At 44.1% G+C, this 18,393-nt stretch overlaps 1 protein-coding gene across 3 annotated transcripts in view; it reads left to right on the top strand.

Moving 5' to 3' along the window:
- LOC140734182 (mastermind-like protein 2) overlaps window positions 1-15,907 on the top strand; it is a 135,699-nt gene extending 119,792 nt beyond the window's left edge. For all 3 annotated transcript variants that reach the window (XM_073057829.1, XM_073057831.1, XM_073057832.1), the window contains 3 exons: window positions 3,533-3,643; window positions 11,132-11,240; window positions 13,994-15,907. In XM_073057829.1, the coding sequence (XP_072913930.1) occupies window positions 3,533-3,643; window positions 11,132-11,240; window positions 13,994-15,027 (1,254 nt within the window). In that variant the 3' untranslated portion in view covers window positions 15,028-15,907. The remainder of the gene's footprint in view (window positions 1-3,532; window positions 3,644-11,131; window positions 11,241-13,993) is intronic.
- Window positions 15,908-18,393: the final 2,486 nt, after the last annotated feature.

The following is an 18,393-nucleotide window of genomic DNA, read 5'->3' as shown; positions in this document are numbered from 1 at the left end:
ACGGCACTGCAGAGGCAGAGAAAAGGGAGGCCAAGGAAGAACAAAGAGAGGGCTAATGATGAGAGAGCTTAAATAAGAATGAAAGAGAGCGTTTGTAGTCTTTAGCTCACTCCCTTTGTTGGTACTTTGGGATTTATTTCATGGCTGTTAAAATAGCTGCAAGATAAGACATGTTTCCAAATGCAGGGTATGAGACAATAAATGTTTTGAAAGTACTTCAGTTTTTACATAGTTGAGCTCAAAAGATTTTGAAAAAAACAATTGTCCACTCTTGCTTTCCTCTCACTTCTTGTTCTCTTTTAATATTTCGGTTGACCTGATACTGGATATTTGGTGGCAATAGGTCACATCTACACTCAGTGGGTTAATGGAAATATCTAATCAACCAATCATGTGGCAGCAACGCAGTGCATAGAAAGATGTAAACCTGGTCAAGAGGTTCAGTTGTTGTTCAGGCAAAACGTTAGAAAGGGGAAGAAATGTGATCTAAGTGACTGACATTGGAACGATTATTGGTGCCAAAAGGGATGGCTTGAGTATCTCAGAAACCACCGCTCTCCTGGGATTGTCATGCACAACAGTTTCTAGAGTTTACAGAGAATGGTGTGAAAAACAATATATATCCAGTGAGCAGCAGTTCTGTGGGTGAAAGCACCTTGTTAATGAGAGAAGAGGTCCAAGGAGAATGGCCAGGCTGGTTCATGGCGACTGTAACTCAAATAACTACGTGTTACAACAGTAGTGTGCAGAAGAGCATTGCTGAATGGACAACATGTTGAACCTTGAAATGTTTGGTCTACAGCAGCAGAAGACCATAAACATACAGTCAGTTGCCACTTTATTAGGTACAGAAGCTACCTAGGTACAGAAGTTTGATGCCAGCCAGACACCCATGTATTGGGGTAGCCATGTGTATCATCAGTTTAGTTAACTATAAGTTCAAAGTAAATCTCTTATCAAGTATGTGAATGTTACCAAACACTACCTTAAGATTCATGTTCTCTCCCTTTTTGTGAGTGCCATTTTTTGTTTTTGAAATTACTTTATTTACAATACCAGCAAAATATACAAACTGTTCCACAGTATGAAGTCACAAAAAAGCCAAAGCAGTTCAGTGCATCAAATTTCCTTTGCTGAAGAACGTTAAGTGTGAATGGTGTTTGAGGGGTGGGGTGGGGGGGTGTCAGTGTTTGCCAATGTGGTGCTTTTACAGTCGCCATTATTAATGAGAGATCTTTAAATGCAAATTTCCCCCCCCTTTTTTTTGTAATTAACTTCTCTTGGATTTTTAAACATCTCTGGATTGTTCATTCAGTAAATGCCATACCCTGGGTGGGTGCAGGTGATTGAGGGGGGATTCAAAGTTCTCTCCTGGCTCTTGGGGAGGGTAATTGCCAGCAGATGTTGGTCGATCCTGGAAACAAGAATTTAACAAACCATCTGCTTTGATATTCTTTCACTGCAAGGAGTAGTATTTCCCAGGATCGTTTAATTTCCTTGTTTGAACTAATGTGGAAAATTGATTGCTGCTGACAAATATTAAGTAAAAGGGCCCTTTTTTTGATGTTCAAAATTACCCACAAGCAAAGCTTAATATAAATGGAAAAACCATGCTCTCTCCTCATTGCTACCATCAGACAGGACTCACACCACCAGGTTTAAGAATAGTTACTGCCCTTCAACCATCAGCCTCTTGAACCAGCATTAAATGTTGAAATTGAACCCACATCCACCACTTCCACTGGCAGCTCGTTCCACATTCTCACCACCCTCTGCGTGAAGAAAATCCCCCTCATGTTCACTTCAAACATTTCGCCTTTCACCCTTAACCCATGACCTCCAGCTGGATGTTGGACAAGCAACACACGCAAAATGTTGGAGGAACTCAGCAGGCCAGGCAGCATCTACGAGGAGTAAACAGTCGACATTTCTAGCCGAGAGCCTTCATCAGGACTTCAAGGGTTTTGACCCGAAACTTCAACTGTTTACTCATTTCCATAGATGCTGCCTGGCCTGCTGAGTTCCTCCAGCATTTTGTGTGTGTTGCTTGGATTTCCAGCATCTGCAGATCTTCTCTTGCTTGTGGAGGCTGGACAAGTTTGGGTTCTTTTCTCTGGAGTATCAGCACCTAATAGAAGTTTTTAAAATTATGAAAGGCATGGATAGAGGAGACAGTTAATACCTTTTTCCCAGATACTAAAAGATATGCATTTAAGGTGAGAGAGGGAAAGTTTAAAGGAGATTTTTGGGGGAGAGAAGTTTATTAGAAAGTGAGTGAAAGGTTCCTGGAATGGGCTGCCAGGGGTCATGGAGGCTGCAGATATGATCGTGGTGGTTAAGAGACTATTAGATCAGGGATCCCCAACCTGGGGTCCTTGGGCCCCTTGCTTAATGGTACTGGTCCGTAGCATGAAATAGTCTGGGAACCCGTATTAGACGCAGGGAGTGGAGGGATGTGGATCATACACAAACTGAAGTGTAATTCACACAGGCAGTGTGGGATGAAGGGCCTGTTCCTCTGCTACACTCGTCTATGTTTCGTATACACGCCCCTGTTGCACTATATTTTGCAACCAGTCCTGTAAGCAGTTCATCATGACATCCTTTCAATGTAGCATTGAATGCTTTTTTTTTGTTCTCAAGACGAAACAGCTAGCGATCTTGTACTTTAAAAATTACAGGTGCAAAATATTCTCAAGATGTGGCAGGGTCCAGCACTGATGTCATTCTTTCCTCGGCTCTTGCTTAAAAAATCCAGTGAGCAGTCCGAGTCAGGTTTAATATCATTGGCATATGTCGTGAAAAATCATTGTTTTGTGGCAGCAGTACTTTGTGATATGTAATAAAACTGTAAGTTGGAGTAAGGTATTACTTACACATTTTATATAAGGTATTAAACACATACATTATATAAAATGTGTAAGATCAGCATTCGATTTGTGCAGCAGTCTGTAAGGGACTATGTACGGTGGTGTGCCGAAGTCATAGGAACCCTAGCTCTGTATGTGTGCCTAGGACTTTTGCTCACTACTATATGTATATACAGAGTGTGTATATACGTACATATATACATACACACAGATGCATACATGTGTGTATGTACAGTACTGTACAAAAGTCTTAGGCACCCTAGCCCTGTACATGTGCCTACGACTTCTGCAGAGTATTGTAAATACTCCTTATAGACAGACGCACGAATCAAACCCTAATCTTACAATTGGCTTTGTAATGCATTACACTAACCGCTACAATACTGTACCCCCCCTGAATAGAACTACATAGAAAAGAGGCTATTTTAGACTTTTTATATAGATATGAACTGTGGCCAAGAAATCAAATGTGGGGCACTTACCAAACTACAAACATCACTCAGCTGTCCTAAACATCCTCTCCGTAGATGCTGCCTGACCTGCTGAGTTCCTCCAGCTTTTTATGTGTGTTGCTCAAGATTTCCAGAATCTGCTAAATCTTTTGTGTTCTGATTTATATAAAGCATTTCTGTAATTTATTTTTCTCTCTTTCTTCAATACAGGATCCCAATCCCGGTAATAATTACATAAAAGCCACGTCACATGCCTTCCTCAAGCACCAGCTTCTAAAGAAACAACATAATCTCCTCCAGCAGCAGCTCATGGCTGACCAGGTGAGAGACTCGGCTCGTGAAGTAACTTGTGAATACAGTCCTAAGATTATAATTCCCCACCACATCACCGTTGGGTGGTGGAGTGGAGATGAGTCTCTGCTAAAGGAGGTGCAAGGCGTTCCTTCTCTCTGCTAACCTGCAGGTCACCTTTGGACAAGGTGCAGCACCTGCTTAGCCCCCCGATCAGGGTCACATGAAGTCACGGGAGCAGGTGGTGGATGGTCGTATGAGCAGCCGGTGCACATCACATGTCCTGCTTATGCGACCACTGACACCAGGCAGACAATCTCTGAAGAGTATTGATAATGGCTGGTATCACCCGTGTTGTAAAGACACTGCCCGGAAGAAGGCAATGACAAATCACTTGCCAAGAACTTGACTGCCTGCGCCAAGGGTTCCCAATCTGAGGTCCACGGACCCCTTGCTTAACGGTATTGGTCCGTGGCATAAAAAAGGCTGGGAACCCCTGGCCTACATCATATGATACAGCACATAATTAACATTCAAACTGCACCATCTGTGAATTAATTAACACATTGTACTGTGGTACAACCCCATGGAAAAGCACTACATGCAGGGGTGGTTGTAGGCAATCCAAAGTGAAAATAGACAGGTATTAGAACCACTCCACTGGTTTGGTAGTATCAGTGTAAAAAAAAAGAAAGCTGAATATCTAACAGAAGCAGTTATATGTAAAGGGTGTAATCCCTACTTGTTACTGAATGATAGGAGCATCATCTCAGGGAGAGCAATACAGACTGATTCTGTACACCTCTTCATAATCAGAATCAGGTTTATTATCACTGACATACAGCGTGAAATCTGCTGTTTTACAGCAGCAGTACATTGCAATACATAAAATATACTACAAATTGCAGTAGGAAATAAATATACAGTATGTAAAATTCAATAGTTAGTGCAAAAAGAGAGAAAAAGTAGTGAGGTAATGTTCATGGGTTTATTGTTTGTTTAGAAATCTGATGACAGATGGGAAGAAACTGTTACTAAAATGTTGAGTGTGTGTCTTCAGGCTCCCATACCTCCTCTCTGATGGCTGTAGTGAGGGGAGAGCAGACTCAATGGGTTGAATGGCCTAATTCTGTTGCTGAGTCATAGTCTTCCCTGGGAGATGGAGGCCCTAAGTGATGGATGCTGCCTTTTTGAGGCATTGCTCTTGATGGTGGGGAGGCTAGAGCCCATGATAGAGATGGCTGAGTTTACAACCCTCTGTAGCTTTTTCCCATCCTGTCTTTTTCCATCCATAGACCTTCCATAACAGGCTTTTTCAAGCTCTGCATAAACTGTAGATAAGTCAATTGGATCTCCAGGCAAGCCTCCTTGTGCTCACTCGCTCGCTTTTGTTTTGCTGATTTCCTTTCAGACCATGTCTCGGTAAATATTAATGGGTGGATTTGCCGCTGTTTCTGTTTAGTGGGTGCGTGAAAGGAGTCCATAAGATCGTAAGACATACGATCACGAATCATAAGCCCTGAGAGCCCCAGCCCGAAACGTTGACAATCTATTCATTTCCATAGATGCTGCCTGACCTGCTGTGTTCCTCCAGCATTTGTGTGCGTTGCTTTGGATTTCCAACATTTGCAAACTTTCTTATGTTTGTAAGAGATAGGAGAAGAATTAGGCCATTCAGCCCATCTTGGCTGATTTACTTTACCTCTCAACTCCATTCTCCTGCCTTCTCCCCATAATCTTTGACACCCTGACTAATCAAGAACCTATCAACCTCTGCTTTAAATATACCCAATGAGTTACCTCCACAACCATCTGTGGCAGCAAATTCGACAGATTCACCACCCACTGACTAAAGGAATTCCTCCCCACCTCTGTTTTAAAGGGACGTCCTTCTATTCGGAGCTGTGCCGTCTGGTCCTAGACACCCCACACCCTCACTATAGAAAACATGCTCTCTATGTCCACTCTATCGAGGCCTTTCAATAGCTGGTCTTTGAAAAACTCCAACAAAAAAGGACTTGTAGAATGCGAACAATTTTGTCATGTGTTTCCAGTTATTTACAGCATTTCTTTAGTTGATGCAACAGGATAGCAGGCAGTTCTGCAGCATGTAGGAGGGCAAATTAAATCATTCAAAATCTTTTACCCAGACAGGTTTGGACTGAGTGTCCTCAGCTCCATGTCTTGATTTGACCAGAGTTGTTTTATTGGTTGAGTCATGTTTGCTAAGGAGCGGGAGCTGTGTGTTTTCCAGGCAGAATGCAGGTGAACCAACAAGGGCTTTCTTAAAAGGGTTATTTCTGGGAATGGATTCAGGAAATTCTGCCTTGCCATCTATAGACACTGGAATAGAAACAAGCCAATTTTGGCATTTTTGAAAAAGCCTCAGAACAGAAGGGCCTTTTATTCCAAGCTTTCAAACACTTCCAAAATGTACAGCTGTGAATTCTAACATTCAACTCTCATTAGCATTTCATTTCCCAAATTCCTCAACAAAATGGCCCAGAGGGGAGTGGTTGACTGGTAACTGAAAGCTGGTGCTGAGCTCTGTAGGGTACAGGTGTTAGGTTCTGAAACGTGGTTCCAGCCAAAGGGTGACAGAGAAGGAAGTCCAAGGCTGGTAGGGGAAATCGGAGATTCCCTTGAGGTTTTTATTGTCCCTCTTAGAAGATGAGAACATATGGAATTGAAGCAGGAGTCAGCCATCTGGTCTGTTGAGCTTGCTCCATCTTTCAATAAGATCATGGTTGATCTAACGTGGACTCGGCTCCACCTATCTGTATTTTCCCCAGAAATGTTCATTCCCCTGCTACGCAAAAATCTATCTGACCGTCTCCGCTAGTGTGATGCTATTACAGCGCCAGCAATCCTACCGCTGTCTATAAGGAGTCCACATGTCCTCCTCGTGATCACATGGGTTTCCTCCCACATTCCAAAGATGTTTGGATTAATAGGTTAATTGGTCACATAGGTGTAACTGGACAACATGGGCTTGTTGGGCTATTTAATGAGCTCACCTTTGCTGCCTCTTTGGCAGAGAATTCCATGGATTCACTACTCCCAAGGAAAAGCAGTTTCTTCTCATCTCCATCCTAAATGCATTCTCCCAAATCCTGAGACTAAATTCCCAAGTTCAAGTCTCACTTACCAGGGGAAACGGCTGCTTTTTCCCAAACTCTTCAGCTCTGGAAAAACCAAAGGATATTTTAAAAAGAAGTTTCTGCCCCATAGGATCAAGGATCGAGTTTATTCACCACGACATTTACCATGCATTAGGAATTTGCTGTGGCGTGTTGGTCGGGGCACAACATGCAACAAAAGCAACATCGTTCAACGATTATACAGGATAGAAAATTAGGTAAAAATAAAGTTACAAGTACAGATATGGAATAAAATCTACTTATCTGCCATCCCCAGTAGGATTCCCTCTCGCAGGGAAGCGACTATTGTTTCTCCAGGTTTTAAGTTAACGTTGCAGGTTACACCCCGATGTCATTACTGTACTGTGTCAGTTAAAGGATGGAGCCTTCAGCAAAGCAACAGACCACTCCCAGAGGCTGTGGGAGCTCACCCTGACTATGCATCAGATCCTGCACTGCTGCTTGAACCCCACCTTCTCCCTATTCATGACCAGGATGGTGGGCCCTATATCTATGAAAGGATTGCGTGCATTGGAGAGGAGGGGTTTATGAGAATGATCCCAGGATTGAAAGGGTTAATGCATGAGGAATGTTTGACGTCTCTGGGCCTGTACTTGCTGGAGATTAGAGAAATAAGGGGTGGGGAGGGATTTTATTGAAACTTACCAAATATTGAAAGGCCTAGATAGATTGGACATACAGAGGATGCTTCCAATAGTGGGGAGTCTAGGACTAGAGAGCACAGAAGGATGCCCCTTTAGAACCAAGATGAGGAGGAATTCATTGCCACAGACTACTGTGGAGGCCAAGTCATTGGGTATATTTAAAGCAGAGCTTGATAGGTTCTTGATAAGTAAAGGTGTCAGTGGTTATGGGGAGAAGGCAGGAGAGGAGGGATAGCAGAACAGCCATGATGGAAGAGTGGTGCAAGCTCGATGGGCCAAATAGCCTAATTCTGTTCCAATGTCTTATGGTCTACTGCCTTGAGATTTATTTGCTTGCAGGCATTTACAGGATGGAATGTCAGAGCACACTTAAGACCATAAGATATAGGAGCAGAATTAGGCCAATTGGCCCATCGAATCTGCTCCACCATTTCATCATGGCTGATCCAATTTTCCTTTCAGCCCCAATCTCCTGCCTTCTTTCCATATCCTTTCATGCTCTGACCAGTCAAGAATCTCTCAAACTCTGCCTTAAATTTACATAAAGACTTGGCCTCCACAACTGCCTGTGGCAATGAAATCCACAGATTCACCACCCTCCGGCTAAAGAAATTCCTCCTCGTGTCTGCTGTAAAAGGACGATCCTCTATTCTGATCTCTGTCCCTTGGACTTAGACTCTCCCACCATAGGAATCATCCTCTCCACATCCACCCTATCAAGGCCTTTCACCTTTTGATAGGTTTCAGTGAGGTCACCCCTCATTCTTTTGGACCGAGTAGCCTAGTTCAGCTTCTGTGTCTTAAGGTCTTCCACTGAACAAAAGAATTCTTACACCAAATAAAAACACAAAATGCTGGCAGAACTCAGCAGGCCAGACAGCATCTATGGGAGGAGGCAGTGATGACGTTTCGGGCCGAAACCCTTCATCAGAAACGTCGTCACTACCTCCTCCCATAGATGCTGTCTGGCCTGCTGAGTTCTGCCAGCATTTTGTGTTTTTATTTATTTCCAGCATCTGCAGATTCACTCGTGTTGCCTTTGAATTCTTACACCAAGTTGATTAATCTAACAACCTTGTTATATAATATAGTTATATTCTGATAATCTGGATTTGGCACTCTCAGGACTTTGGCATTGCTGGTCTAGCAGATCTACTAGATACCCCCTGTTACCCCTACTGCCCATTACACTGTTGGTGCTTAGGACAGCAATGAAGGTCCTCCATCGCGTCAGCAACTCGGTTTTCACTACTGTCAAACATGCAAGTTGTGGGTGGAGACTCAGGAGTACCTTTGCAGATGGATAGAGAAGGATTCTTCATCGCTGTTTCCATAACAGCTTTGTTTTACCAGTCAGGGTTGTCAGCCCTGAGCTGAATCCCTCCCCCACCCCCACCAAACTTGGAGGACTGGTGGGTCATTCTTACTCTGGCCCCCACTATTTGACCTGTTTGATATGGGTGACCCTACCAAGAGCCAAACCATGAAGCCCTGACTCCAGCCAACATAGCTCTCCGGGTCACTGAGGCAGACAAGCTTCCAAAGGTTGTGGTCCTCCCAGAGGCCGTATTACTCCAGGGCACTTTAATTCACTTTTTCATTGGGTACTTAGGAGTGCAATAACTTCCTGGTGAACCTAGAGAGTGCAGGAAATAGGGCTCTGATCAGGTTGAAGAGTGTGGGTAATGGGACATAGGTGAGTTTAAAGAAAGCATGGAGATCAGAGCCCGGTGAGTTTAAAGGGATTGCTGGAAATGAGATCTCAGAGCACAGGAAACTAGTGTCAAGCCACTGGGAGTTCTGAATAATCATATGTACCTGATTGCAACTAACTTACAAGTAACGAGCTGGTAACTAGTACTACGGTGCCACACAAGAGAGTCATGCAGTTTGGAAGCTTGACAGGGGCAGTCACCTGTCACATCAGGTGTCCCAAGGCGAGCTCAGGGAGGACAGAAACTTCCTGCAGAGCAGAAGGGCAAAAGCTCACTTGATCTTGATTTTCAGTTCAAAGGCAGGGCCTCACAATCCTTCTGACCTTTTGGGGTTTTAAGCAGGAGCTGTGAGAATAGTTACCACAGGGATTGCTGGCCAGGCGTTCATTGTGACGTCGCTTTTTGATCCTCCAGTGTTGGCTCTTCCCATCATTGTGAGGGCATTTTCTCCTGAGCGTTGCTTTTTTAGGTCCTCATTTTCCTTGTGGGCATATGTTGCTGTGTGGAAGGAAATGCTCAAGACAGGGTCGAGAAATTAAGTTTGAAAGACTTATCCACATTGTGAAGAATAAATTATCCAAATTTCAAAGTCTGACAAGTTAACAACTTTGCATTGTCTTATCAGTCAATAATGCTTTAGTTAAAGCATTAACTAATTAAACCGTCATATTCAAGACTTCTTCAAGAAATGGTGACTCAGAAAGGTAGCATCCATTATTAAGGACCCCATCACCCAGGGCACGCCCACTTCTCATTGTTACTGTCAGGAAGGAGATACAGAAGCCTGCAGGCACACACTCAGGCTACGTCCGCACTAGACAGGATAATTTTGAAAACGCCGGTTTCACATAAAAACGACAAGCGTCCACACTATGCGTTTTTAAAAATATCTCTATCCACATTGAAACAGAGATTTCAGCGAATCTCCTCCTGCTGCAAATGCGCAGGACACATCTACCGAAAACAAGCGACATGTTTGGTGTCTAATCTCGCTGTAAAAGTGAGTGTTTGTGTAGTTACAGACTAGAAAAACTTAAAACGACGGACAGCTGTTGCCTTTTGCACGGGGGAACTTAAAAGTAAAAAAAAAACAAATACTGGAGTGTACGGAGGCAACCGACAGGGAGTTCACAGACAGATTGACCCGGCTGACGACGAACATTGAAAAACTGACTAACTCTGTTGCATTAATAAAGCCCCTTGTTAAATGTGTAAAACATGCCTGCATCAGTGTTATCTTGTATTTCCATACAATGTTACATTAGGCTATTACATATCTATTGTCAGAGAAGTACTTGAATAAATAGGTAAACCACCTTCATACAAGCAAGGACAGAAAACAGGGCAAAGTGAGTATACTTATTTATTCAGTAAGTTATGGGTCAAAGTATTTAGTGAGTACATTTCTAACTCTCCTGGCGTCAGTTTCGTTGCCGTCTGTTCTGAAATTGTTAGGTTGCATTCAAGAAAACAATGAAATAGCGTGCTGCCGTCTGACAACGCTTTCAGAAGTCTCCAGTTACCCCGTCCACACTGATCTGGCCAATCCGATGTTTTCAAAAATTCCCACTTTGGAGAGCGTTTCTGAAAAGCTCCGTTTTCGGGGGACGAAAACGCCGTTTTAGTGTGGATGAAGGGTAAAAACGAAGAGGAAAAGCCTTGGTTACAGATTTATCCGGTGTAGTGTGGACGTAGCCTCAGTGATTCAGGGACAGTTTCTTCCCCTCTGCCATCTGATTCCTGAATACAGATTGAACCCATGAACTCCACCTCACTACTTTTTTTATTTCTGTTCTTTTACACTACCTACTTGAACTTAACTACTTAACAGACTTAATCTAACTCAGTTTTTTTGTTTGTATTTATTTATCGTGTATTTCATTGTGCTACTGCTGCAAAGTTAACAAATTTCACAAAATATGTCGGTGATATTAAACCTGGTTCTGATTCTGATTAAAGTAACAATGCACTTCACTTCCCCCCCCCCCCCCCCCACAGGAAAAACAAAGACAACATGAGCAAAGAAATGGTCACATGATCCGGGCATCCCCTGATTATAAGGAGCAGAGGAGTGTGTTTGGAGTTCAGCAACTAAATCAGTTCCAAGGTAAGATGACACTGGGCTGAAGCGAAATTATTTAAAAGGTGCCTTTAATAAGGAGTTAAGTACTTTGTCTAGAAGGTGCTGCAGAGAGCGGTCCTTTGTTGTGGGAAGCAATGACCCTATGGAACTTGGATGTCATGTGTGATCACCATCAGGAAAAGGGAGGTGAGCAAGACACCTACCAGTCTCACCACAGTAGTCACTCGTGTCTCTGACGTTCCCGATTAATTCCTTGTAAAACATGCCCCTCCCATCCCAGAACATCTCGCTGATACAAACTTGTGGGTTTTTCCTGTGCCGGCTCCTAGCAGTCTACACAGCCGGAAGTTCGGCATAATCACCTGCCCACAACTCGCAACCACGTCAGAGATATAAATTGGAATCTGGGAGAGGTGGAGGGGAGGTCGAGCAGAGTGGAACCGGTGACACAGAATTCTGGAGGCGCGCGAAGCCACAGATGCTGGGAGGTGGAGCGAGTAACGGACTGCTGGAGGAAGTAGGGCAGCGCCCGTATATCACGCACCTTCATTGGCACTGGAAGAGTAGAGAGAAGAATGCCAGTGGGGCAAGTGGCAAGTAGATCCAGGTGTGGAAGGAGATAAGAGTGGAAACAGCGACAGAGGGTGCACGATGAGAGGTGGAGGCAACAGAGGGCTGCAGATGATGGAATGTGACAGGATTCTGTCAGAGGATTTTATTTAATTGCAAAAGATCTGAGGGTAATTGAGCCGGTGTAAGGTTACGAGTCTGGTCCAAACTTGTTGTTTGACTAAATTTAACTAGAACAATATTATAAATTCTAACATTCTGGTTCAACCTACTATAGCTGCAAGCCCCAATTTGCAGAAATTCAATTGCATCTCACTTCTGTCAACTGTGAATGTTCTTTTCCAGTGTGCAAAGTATTCATGGCCATTTGCGTATCTCTGAATGTTAGACTGGCCAATTCCTGGCATGATTCACCCAAATGCTGACGGTGCACAGAGAACATAGCAACAGCACAAAATGCTGGAGGAATTCAGCAGCATCTGTGGAAGGGAATGAAGAGTCATCTCCTCATGAGCTCTGAAGAAGAGTCTTGGCCCAAGCATGCTGCCGGATACCTGAGGGACATTTCAGAGATAGGGCTATTTGGGAGGGAAGGGTTAGATTGATCCTGAGCTAAAGGGCCTGTACTGTGCTGTTTATTTGTCAACTGTATATTCCTTTCTGAGTACAAATTTCAGAGTTGTATATGGATGTACACTTTAATAATAAATGAACCTTTCAACCTTTCCATGGATAATACCGTACTGGCTGGGATCATCCAGCATTTAGTATGTGTTACTCCGGATTTCCAGCATCCCTTGTGTTAATGAAGTACTTTGCTGTACTGTTCTATGCTCTGTGACAAGGTCCCCTCCCCCTCCCCAACCAATCTGAACAACCTTACATGCCCCGCTTTAAATAGGACTAGCTACCTTCTTGCCCACTTACTCAGCTGTGAAAACATTTGTGCTCCAGTTAATCAGCCGATGTACTGTCTAGTTGCACATTTTGATCATGAACGGGTGGGAGCTCTGGTACTTTGCCAGGAACGAGCACCTCATGTTGAATCATGGTTTTTTTTTAACATTGGAGTAAGTTTCCAGGGTCAAGTGGTATCCTTCACACGGTCAAGAGATTCTGCAGATGCTGAAAATCCAGAGCAACACACACACAATGCTGGAGGAACTCAGCAGGTCAGGCAGAATATATGGAGAGAAATAAACAGCTGACGTTTCAGGCTGAAACCCTTCATTAGGACTCCTGATGAAGGGTCTCAGCCCAAAACGACAACTGTTTAAAATAATTTCCTTCTGCTTCTTGTTCTTGCATTTTCAGCACACAGGACACATATCAATACAATTGAAAGAGTACAGAGAAAATTTACGAGGATGTTGCCAGGCCTTGAGCTCCTGAGTTCTAGGGAAAGGTTGGATAGGTCAGGAATTTATATCTGGAGTGTTAAGGTTGAGGAGAGCTTTGATAAAGGTATACAAAATTAAGAGTATAGACAGAGTAAATGCAAGCAGGCTTTTTCCACTGAAATTGGGTGAGAGTAGAACTAGAGGTTGTAGGTTAAAGGTGAGGTGAAATATTTCAGGGGGATCTGAGGGGGAGCTCCTTCACTCAGAGGGTGGTGAAAGTGTGGAACGAGCTGCCAGTGGAAGTGGCGGATGTGTGTTCAATTGCTACATTTAAGAGAAATTTGATTACGTATATGGATAGGAGAAGTATGGAGGGGTATGGTCCAAGTATGAATCGATGGGGCTAGGTAGCTTAATAGTTTGGCACAGACTAGGTGGGCTGAAGGGCCTGTGTTTGTGCTGTAGTGTTCCATGACCCGATGACATATCACAGCAGATTAGCTGGTTACTACCATGTTCAAACGTAGACTGTCACTCTCCTTAGGCTACAGCCATGACAATTCTCCAGAAAGTACTTCCTTTTGAAGCAGTTTTGGATTTTGTGAGGTGATGAAAGACAGGAAAACAAAAGCACAAGCTCATTCTGTTTTCACCAAAAGTTTCTCTTGGAGAAAATAATTATTTACCAAATAATCACTTTCAGAAAGTTTCCCTGATTTCCTAGTTACTTTCCCTCCATCTCAACCCTTCTAGGTCATTGAAACAGGACTAGGCAGAAAAGTAGTTCAGGACAGACTAGATGGGCTGAATGGCCTGTTTCTGTGCTGTAGTGCTCTATAACACTAATTGCTTGTGTTTTTCTTACAGCTGTGGCACAACCTTTGCCTACAAACTCCGGGCAGCCTCTGCCGACGCCGCAGTCAGCCCATTGCGGTATGCGGCGAAACCCCGGCCTCCTGCAGGCGACGAGTCAGAACAACCTTGGGCCCGGGGTACCTGCAGTGACCGCCAGTCAGGCCGACCGGACCGTGGGGATGTACCCAAATAACACTGGCAACCAGCAGAGCGTCTACATGCCGCCGTCTGGCCTCAACATGCCTCTCCGGCCAAGCCAGAACGCTTTGGGGATGAGATCAACCAGCCAGCCAGTGCCAAGCCAGGCTATAATCCAGCAAAGGACACCAATCTCAGGGTTCAGTGGTTCCGTGCCGAACCCGGCTGCACCTCCCCAGCACGTGAGGCAATCCATAAACCAGGCGGGAGCTAGTATGCCCGTCCAAGGAATTTCAAACGCGCTAGCCACTTCTGGCATGGCTCCTCAAATGTGGGCGCAGCAAAGGATTCAAGGAATGCAGAATCAGACCAAAATGGACGGTGGCATGCAGCATTTCCCAAATAACCCGTTGTTCCCCAAACAGACCATGAGGCCAAATCTGCCCGTGCATCCGTTTCCCCACCAGACCATTGCGCCACCAAACCAGATAGCCCCGGCAGGACAGATGAAGCCGCTGCAGCAACTGAACCCGGGCCAGACTGGACAAAACATGGTCTCCATGAGCGGCCCGTCCCCGAGGCACAGTCAGCCAAGGTTGCCCTCGGCAGCCATGGCCAGCATGAAACCTGTGCCGCAGGGGATTACCAGTATGAGCCAGACTCACCCAGTGCCGGGCCTCACTGCCGCCAGCTACGCATCCAGCGGCCAGTCATCGGCATCCTATAACCGAATGAACCCCAGCACCGAGGTATCGACCTATGACTTTCTCCAGCATAACAACAGCAATGCCTTGGGGGCAGCTCGGAATGAGCCTGACTTCATAGAGTCCATTATGAAGGGAAGCAGCAGTAACGATGACTGGATAAACGACTTAACGCTCGATGACTTTTTGGGGCAGCATTCCTAAAGCCTGGTCAACCCGCCGGGCTGCTGTACATAGAGAGCGCCCATCTACACATTGCAGCATTGGACTGAGACTGTCGAGTACGTGTGTAGGTGTGGACACTGTAACTTTCCATTTACGAGCAGGTGCAGGTCACTGGATGTACCTAGTGTACTGCCTGCAACACTGAATTTTAAAGTGGCAATACATAAATTAATGTATTTGTTCAAAATATTCTGTAAATTATGTTTTCCTAATAAATATTGTATGTCAGGAAGGAGTAATTATACTTGGTTGGATCATTTGTCAATAAAATACAGTATAGGCAAAATCATTGTTTTTATATTAGCAAATTTGTTTATTTTTATTTGGTATAAAATATGCAGACTACATTGTTCAATCAGTAATACTATGTATTACAATGTTAAAATGCAGGTTGTGTTTTTAACATGACTTAGGCAGTGCAGTCTTGTGTTGTACAGGTGACTTATTCCTGGATTTTCATTCACCGTCAGTCCCATTTTGATTTAAAGTTCAAAGTTCAAAGTAAATTTATTATCAAAGTATGTATACCATATACAACCTTGAGATTCATCGTTAACACAGTGAGCAAACAACTGATGGAATGGTTGTCAATATGAAATTGCTTTCTTTGTAATCTGTCAGCTCATGTTGACAATCTGTACATTTTGTATGTGCATTCTACCAAGATATTATGAACTTCATAATGTATTTTTTTTGCTGAAAATTTTTTTTGTGATCTCATGTTTTATTTGTTATATGCATTTCCTTTCCTGCCTTGAATGTGTTTCTTTTATTTTTAATTTAATACCATCTTGGAGCACAAATAGTATGACAAGTTTCTGCTTCATTATCATAATAAACTTGCCTTGTGCCAAGACTGCATTATTGGTGACTGCCATACTTCAAGCATGAACTAGAGGCAGCATTGACAGCATAGTTACAAAATCTTTCACTACATGGCCTGTAAGATTTAAAGTTTCTCTTGTTTGTTGGAACAGTTGGACACTACATTTTTGCATAATTAATTTATATTTCTTTTGGGTAAACTTCATTAAGTATGTACTAATGAATATTAAGCATCTGAATTATTAGACTCAGTGGCTACTTTACTATGTACACTTGTAACCTGCTCGTTAATGCAAGTATCTAGTCAGCTGAACATGTGACAGCAACTCAATGCATAAAAGTATGCAGACATGGTTTAGAGGTTCAGTTGTTGTTCTGACCAAACATCAGAATAGGGAAAAATGTGATCTAAGTGACTTTGACCGTGGAATGATTGTAGGTGCCAAACAGGGTGGTTTTGAGTATAAGCGTATATAACCATATAACAATTACAGCACGGAAACAGGCCATCTCGGCCCCTTCCAGTCCGCTCCGAATGCCAACTCCCGCCCAGTCTACCCGACCCGCACTCAGCCCACAACCCTCCACTCCTTCCCTGTCTATATACCCATCCAATCCTACTTTAAATGACAATATTGAACCCACCAGAAGCCCACTCCACACAGCCACCACTCTCTGAGTAAAGAAATTCCCCCTCACGCCACCCCCAGACCCCTGCCCCACCAACTCTCAACTCGCCCTCCTGCCCGAATCTCCCCTACTCTCAATGGAAAAAGCCCATCAACGTCAACTCCATCCATCCCCCTCACAATTCCAAACACCTCCATCAAGTCAACCTTCCATGCTCCAAAGAACAAAGACCCAACCCATTCAACCCCTCTCTGCAACTCAGGCACCGAAGCCCAGGCAGCACTCTAGCAAATCTCCTCCGTACTCTCTCCATCCTGCTGACATCCCTCCCACAATTCGGTGACCAGAACCGCACACAACACTCCAAATCTGGCTCCACCAATGCCCTGCACAGTTTCAACACTACATCCCAACTCATATACCCAATGCTCTGACCTATAAAGGCCAGCACACCAAAAACCTTCCCCACCACCCCACCCCCAGGGAACCATGCACCACCACTCCCAGATCACTCTGCTCTACTGCACTCCTCAACGCCCTACCATTTACCATGTATGTCCTCAGTACCTCAGAAACTGGGATTTTTCATGCACAACAGTCTAGCGTTTACAAAGAATGGTGCAAAAAACAAAATAAGTCTCTTTTCTATAGATGCTGCCTGGTCTGCTGAGTTCTTCCAACGTTCTGTAAGTATGACATCCAGTGAGTGGATGAAAATGCCTTGTTAGAGAGATTAGAGGAGGATGGCCAGCCTGGTTCAAGGCAACAGTAACTCGATTAGCCTCGCATTACAACAGCAGTGTGCAGAAGAGTATCTCTGAATGCACAACACATTGAACATTGAAGATTGCAAACATACACTCAGTGCCTACTTCATTAGGTACGGGGATACCTAATAAAGTGGCCGCTGAGTGGATATTTCAGAGAGCATAAGGAGTTGGGGACTGCTACTGATGTCACTAGAGACTACGTTCAGTTCTGTTTTGCAAAATTACTGTGATTACCACCGGGGTTAGCGTAACACTATTTCAGTGCCAGTGACTTGGGTTGAGTTGCCACCACTGTCAGCTGTAATGGGCTGCAGCAGCAGAAGACCACACCAGGCTCTGTTCCTGTACCGAATAAAGTGGCCACTAAGAGTATACAGACAATGGCATGCATTAGGCTAAACCATTTTGTGGACATTGCCAATGTACAAGCAAAGACCTCGGTATAGAAGGCAATGGACCAATTGCTGTTAAATTGGATTAGTCTAATCTAGTTTTTTAATTTGGAGATGGAGCACCATCCCCAGCCGAATGAGCCCACACTATCCAGTTACACTCATACGACCAAAGCTCTAACCTGTTCATCTCTGGAACGTGGCAGGAAATCTGAGCAGCCAGATGGACATGGGAGAAGCGTACAAGCTCCTTAAGGACAGTGGTGGGATTTGAACCCCGGATGCTGGCGCTGTACGGTGATGTGTTAACCATGTCGCCCAGGAAGATGGGTGTTTGACGGTCACCATGGATGTGGTGAGCTGAAGGGCATGTAGAACACACTATAAACTGGACTCAATAAATTGAGGAAAAGAGGAGGGCAGAGTGATTTTGGAAATGGTACAAATGGTTTTAAGAATGCTCAAAAGCAGGGTCTTCAGTCCCTTGAGTATGATTTTTTTTAAATAGACACTTATCCACAGGAAGTGGACATCAGTCACAGACATGGTAATTACCCTTGAGATCAGAAGGCAGATAATAATCAAACACCATGAAGCACCTTGATTTGCATCCAGACCCGATAAGACTGGCAGATTTCTTTCCCTGAAGAGCATCAGTGAAGAAGATGGTTTCATGATCACTGTTATTAAAACATTCCAACTTACTTACTTGAGATCATCACCCCTAC

Source organism: Hemitrygon akajei, chromosome 10, assembly GCF_048418815.1.
Source record: "Hemitrygon akajei chromosome 10, sHemAka1.3, whole genome shotgun sequence".
Taxonomy (NCBI): Eukaryota; Metazoa; Chordata; class Chondrichthyes; order Myliobatiformes; family Dasyatidae; genus Hemitrygon; species Hemitrygon akajei.
The sequence above is the reverse complement of the archived record's forward strand: the minus strand, read 5'-3'. Positions and strand labels throughout refer to the sequence as shown.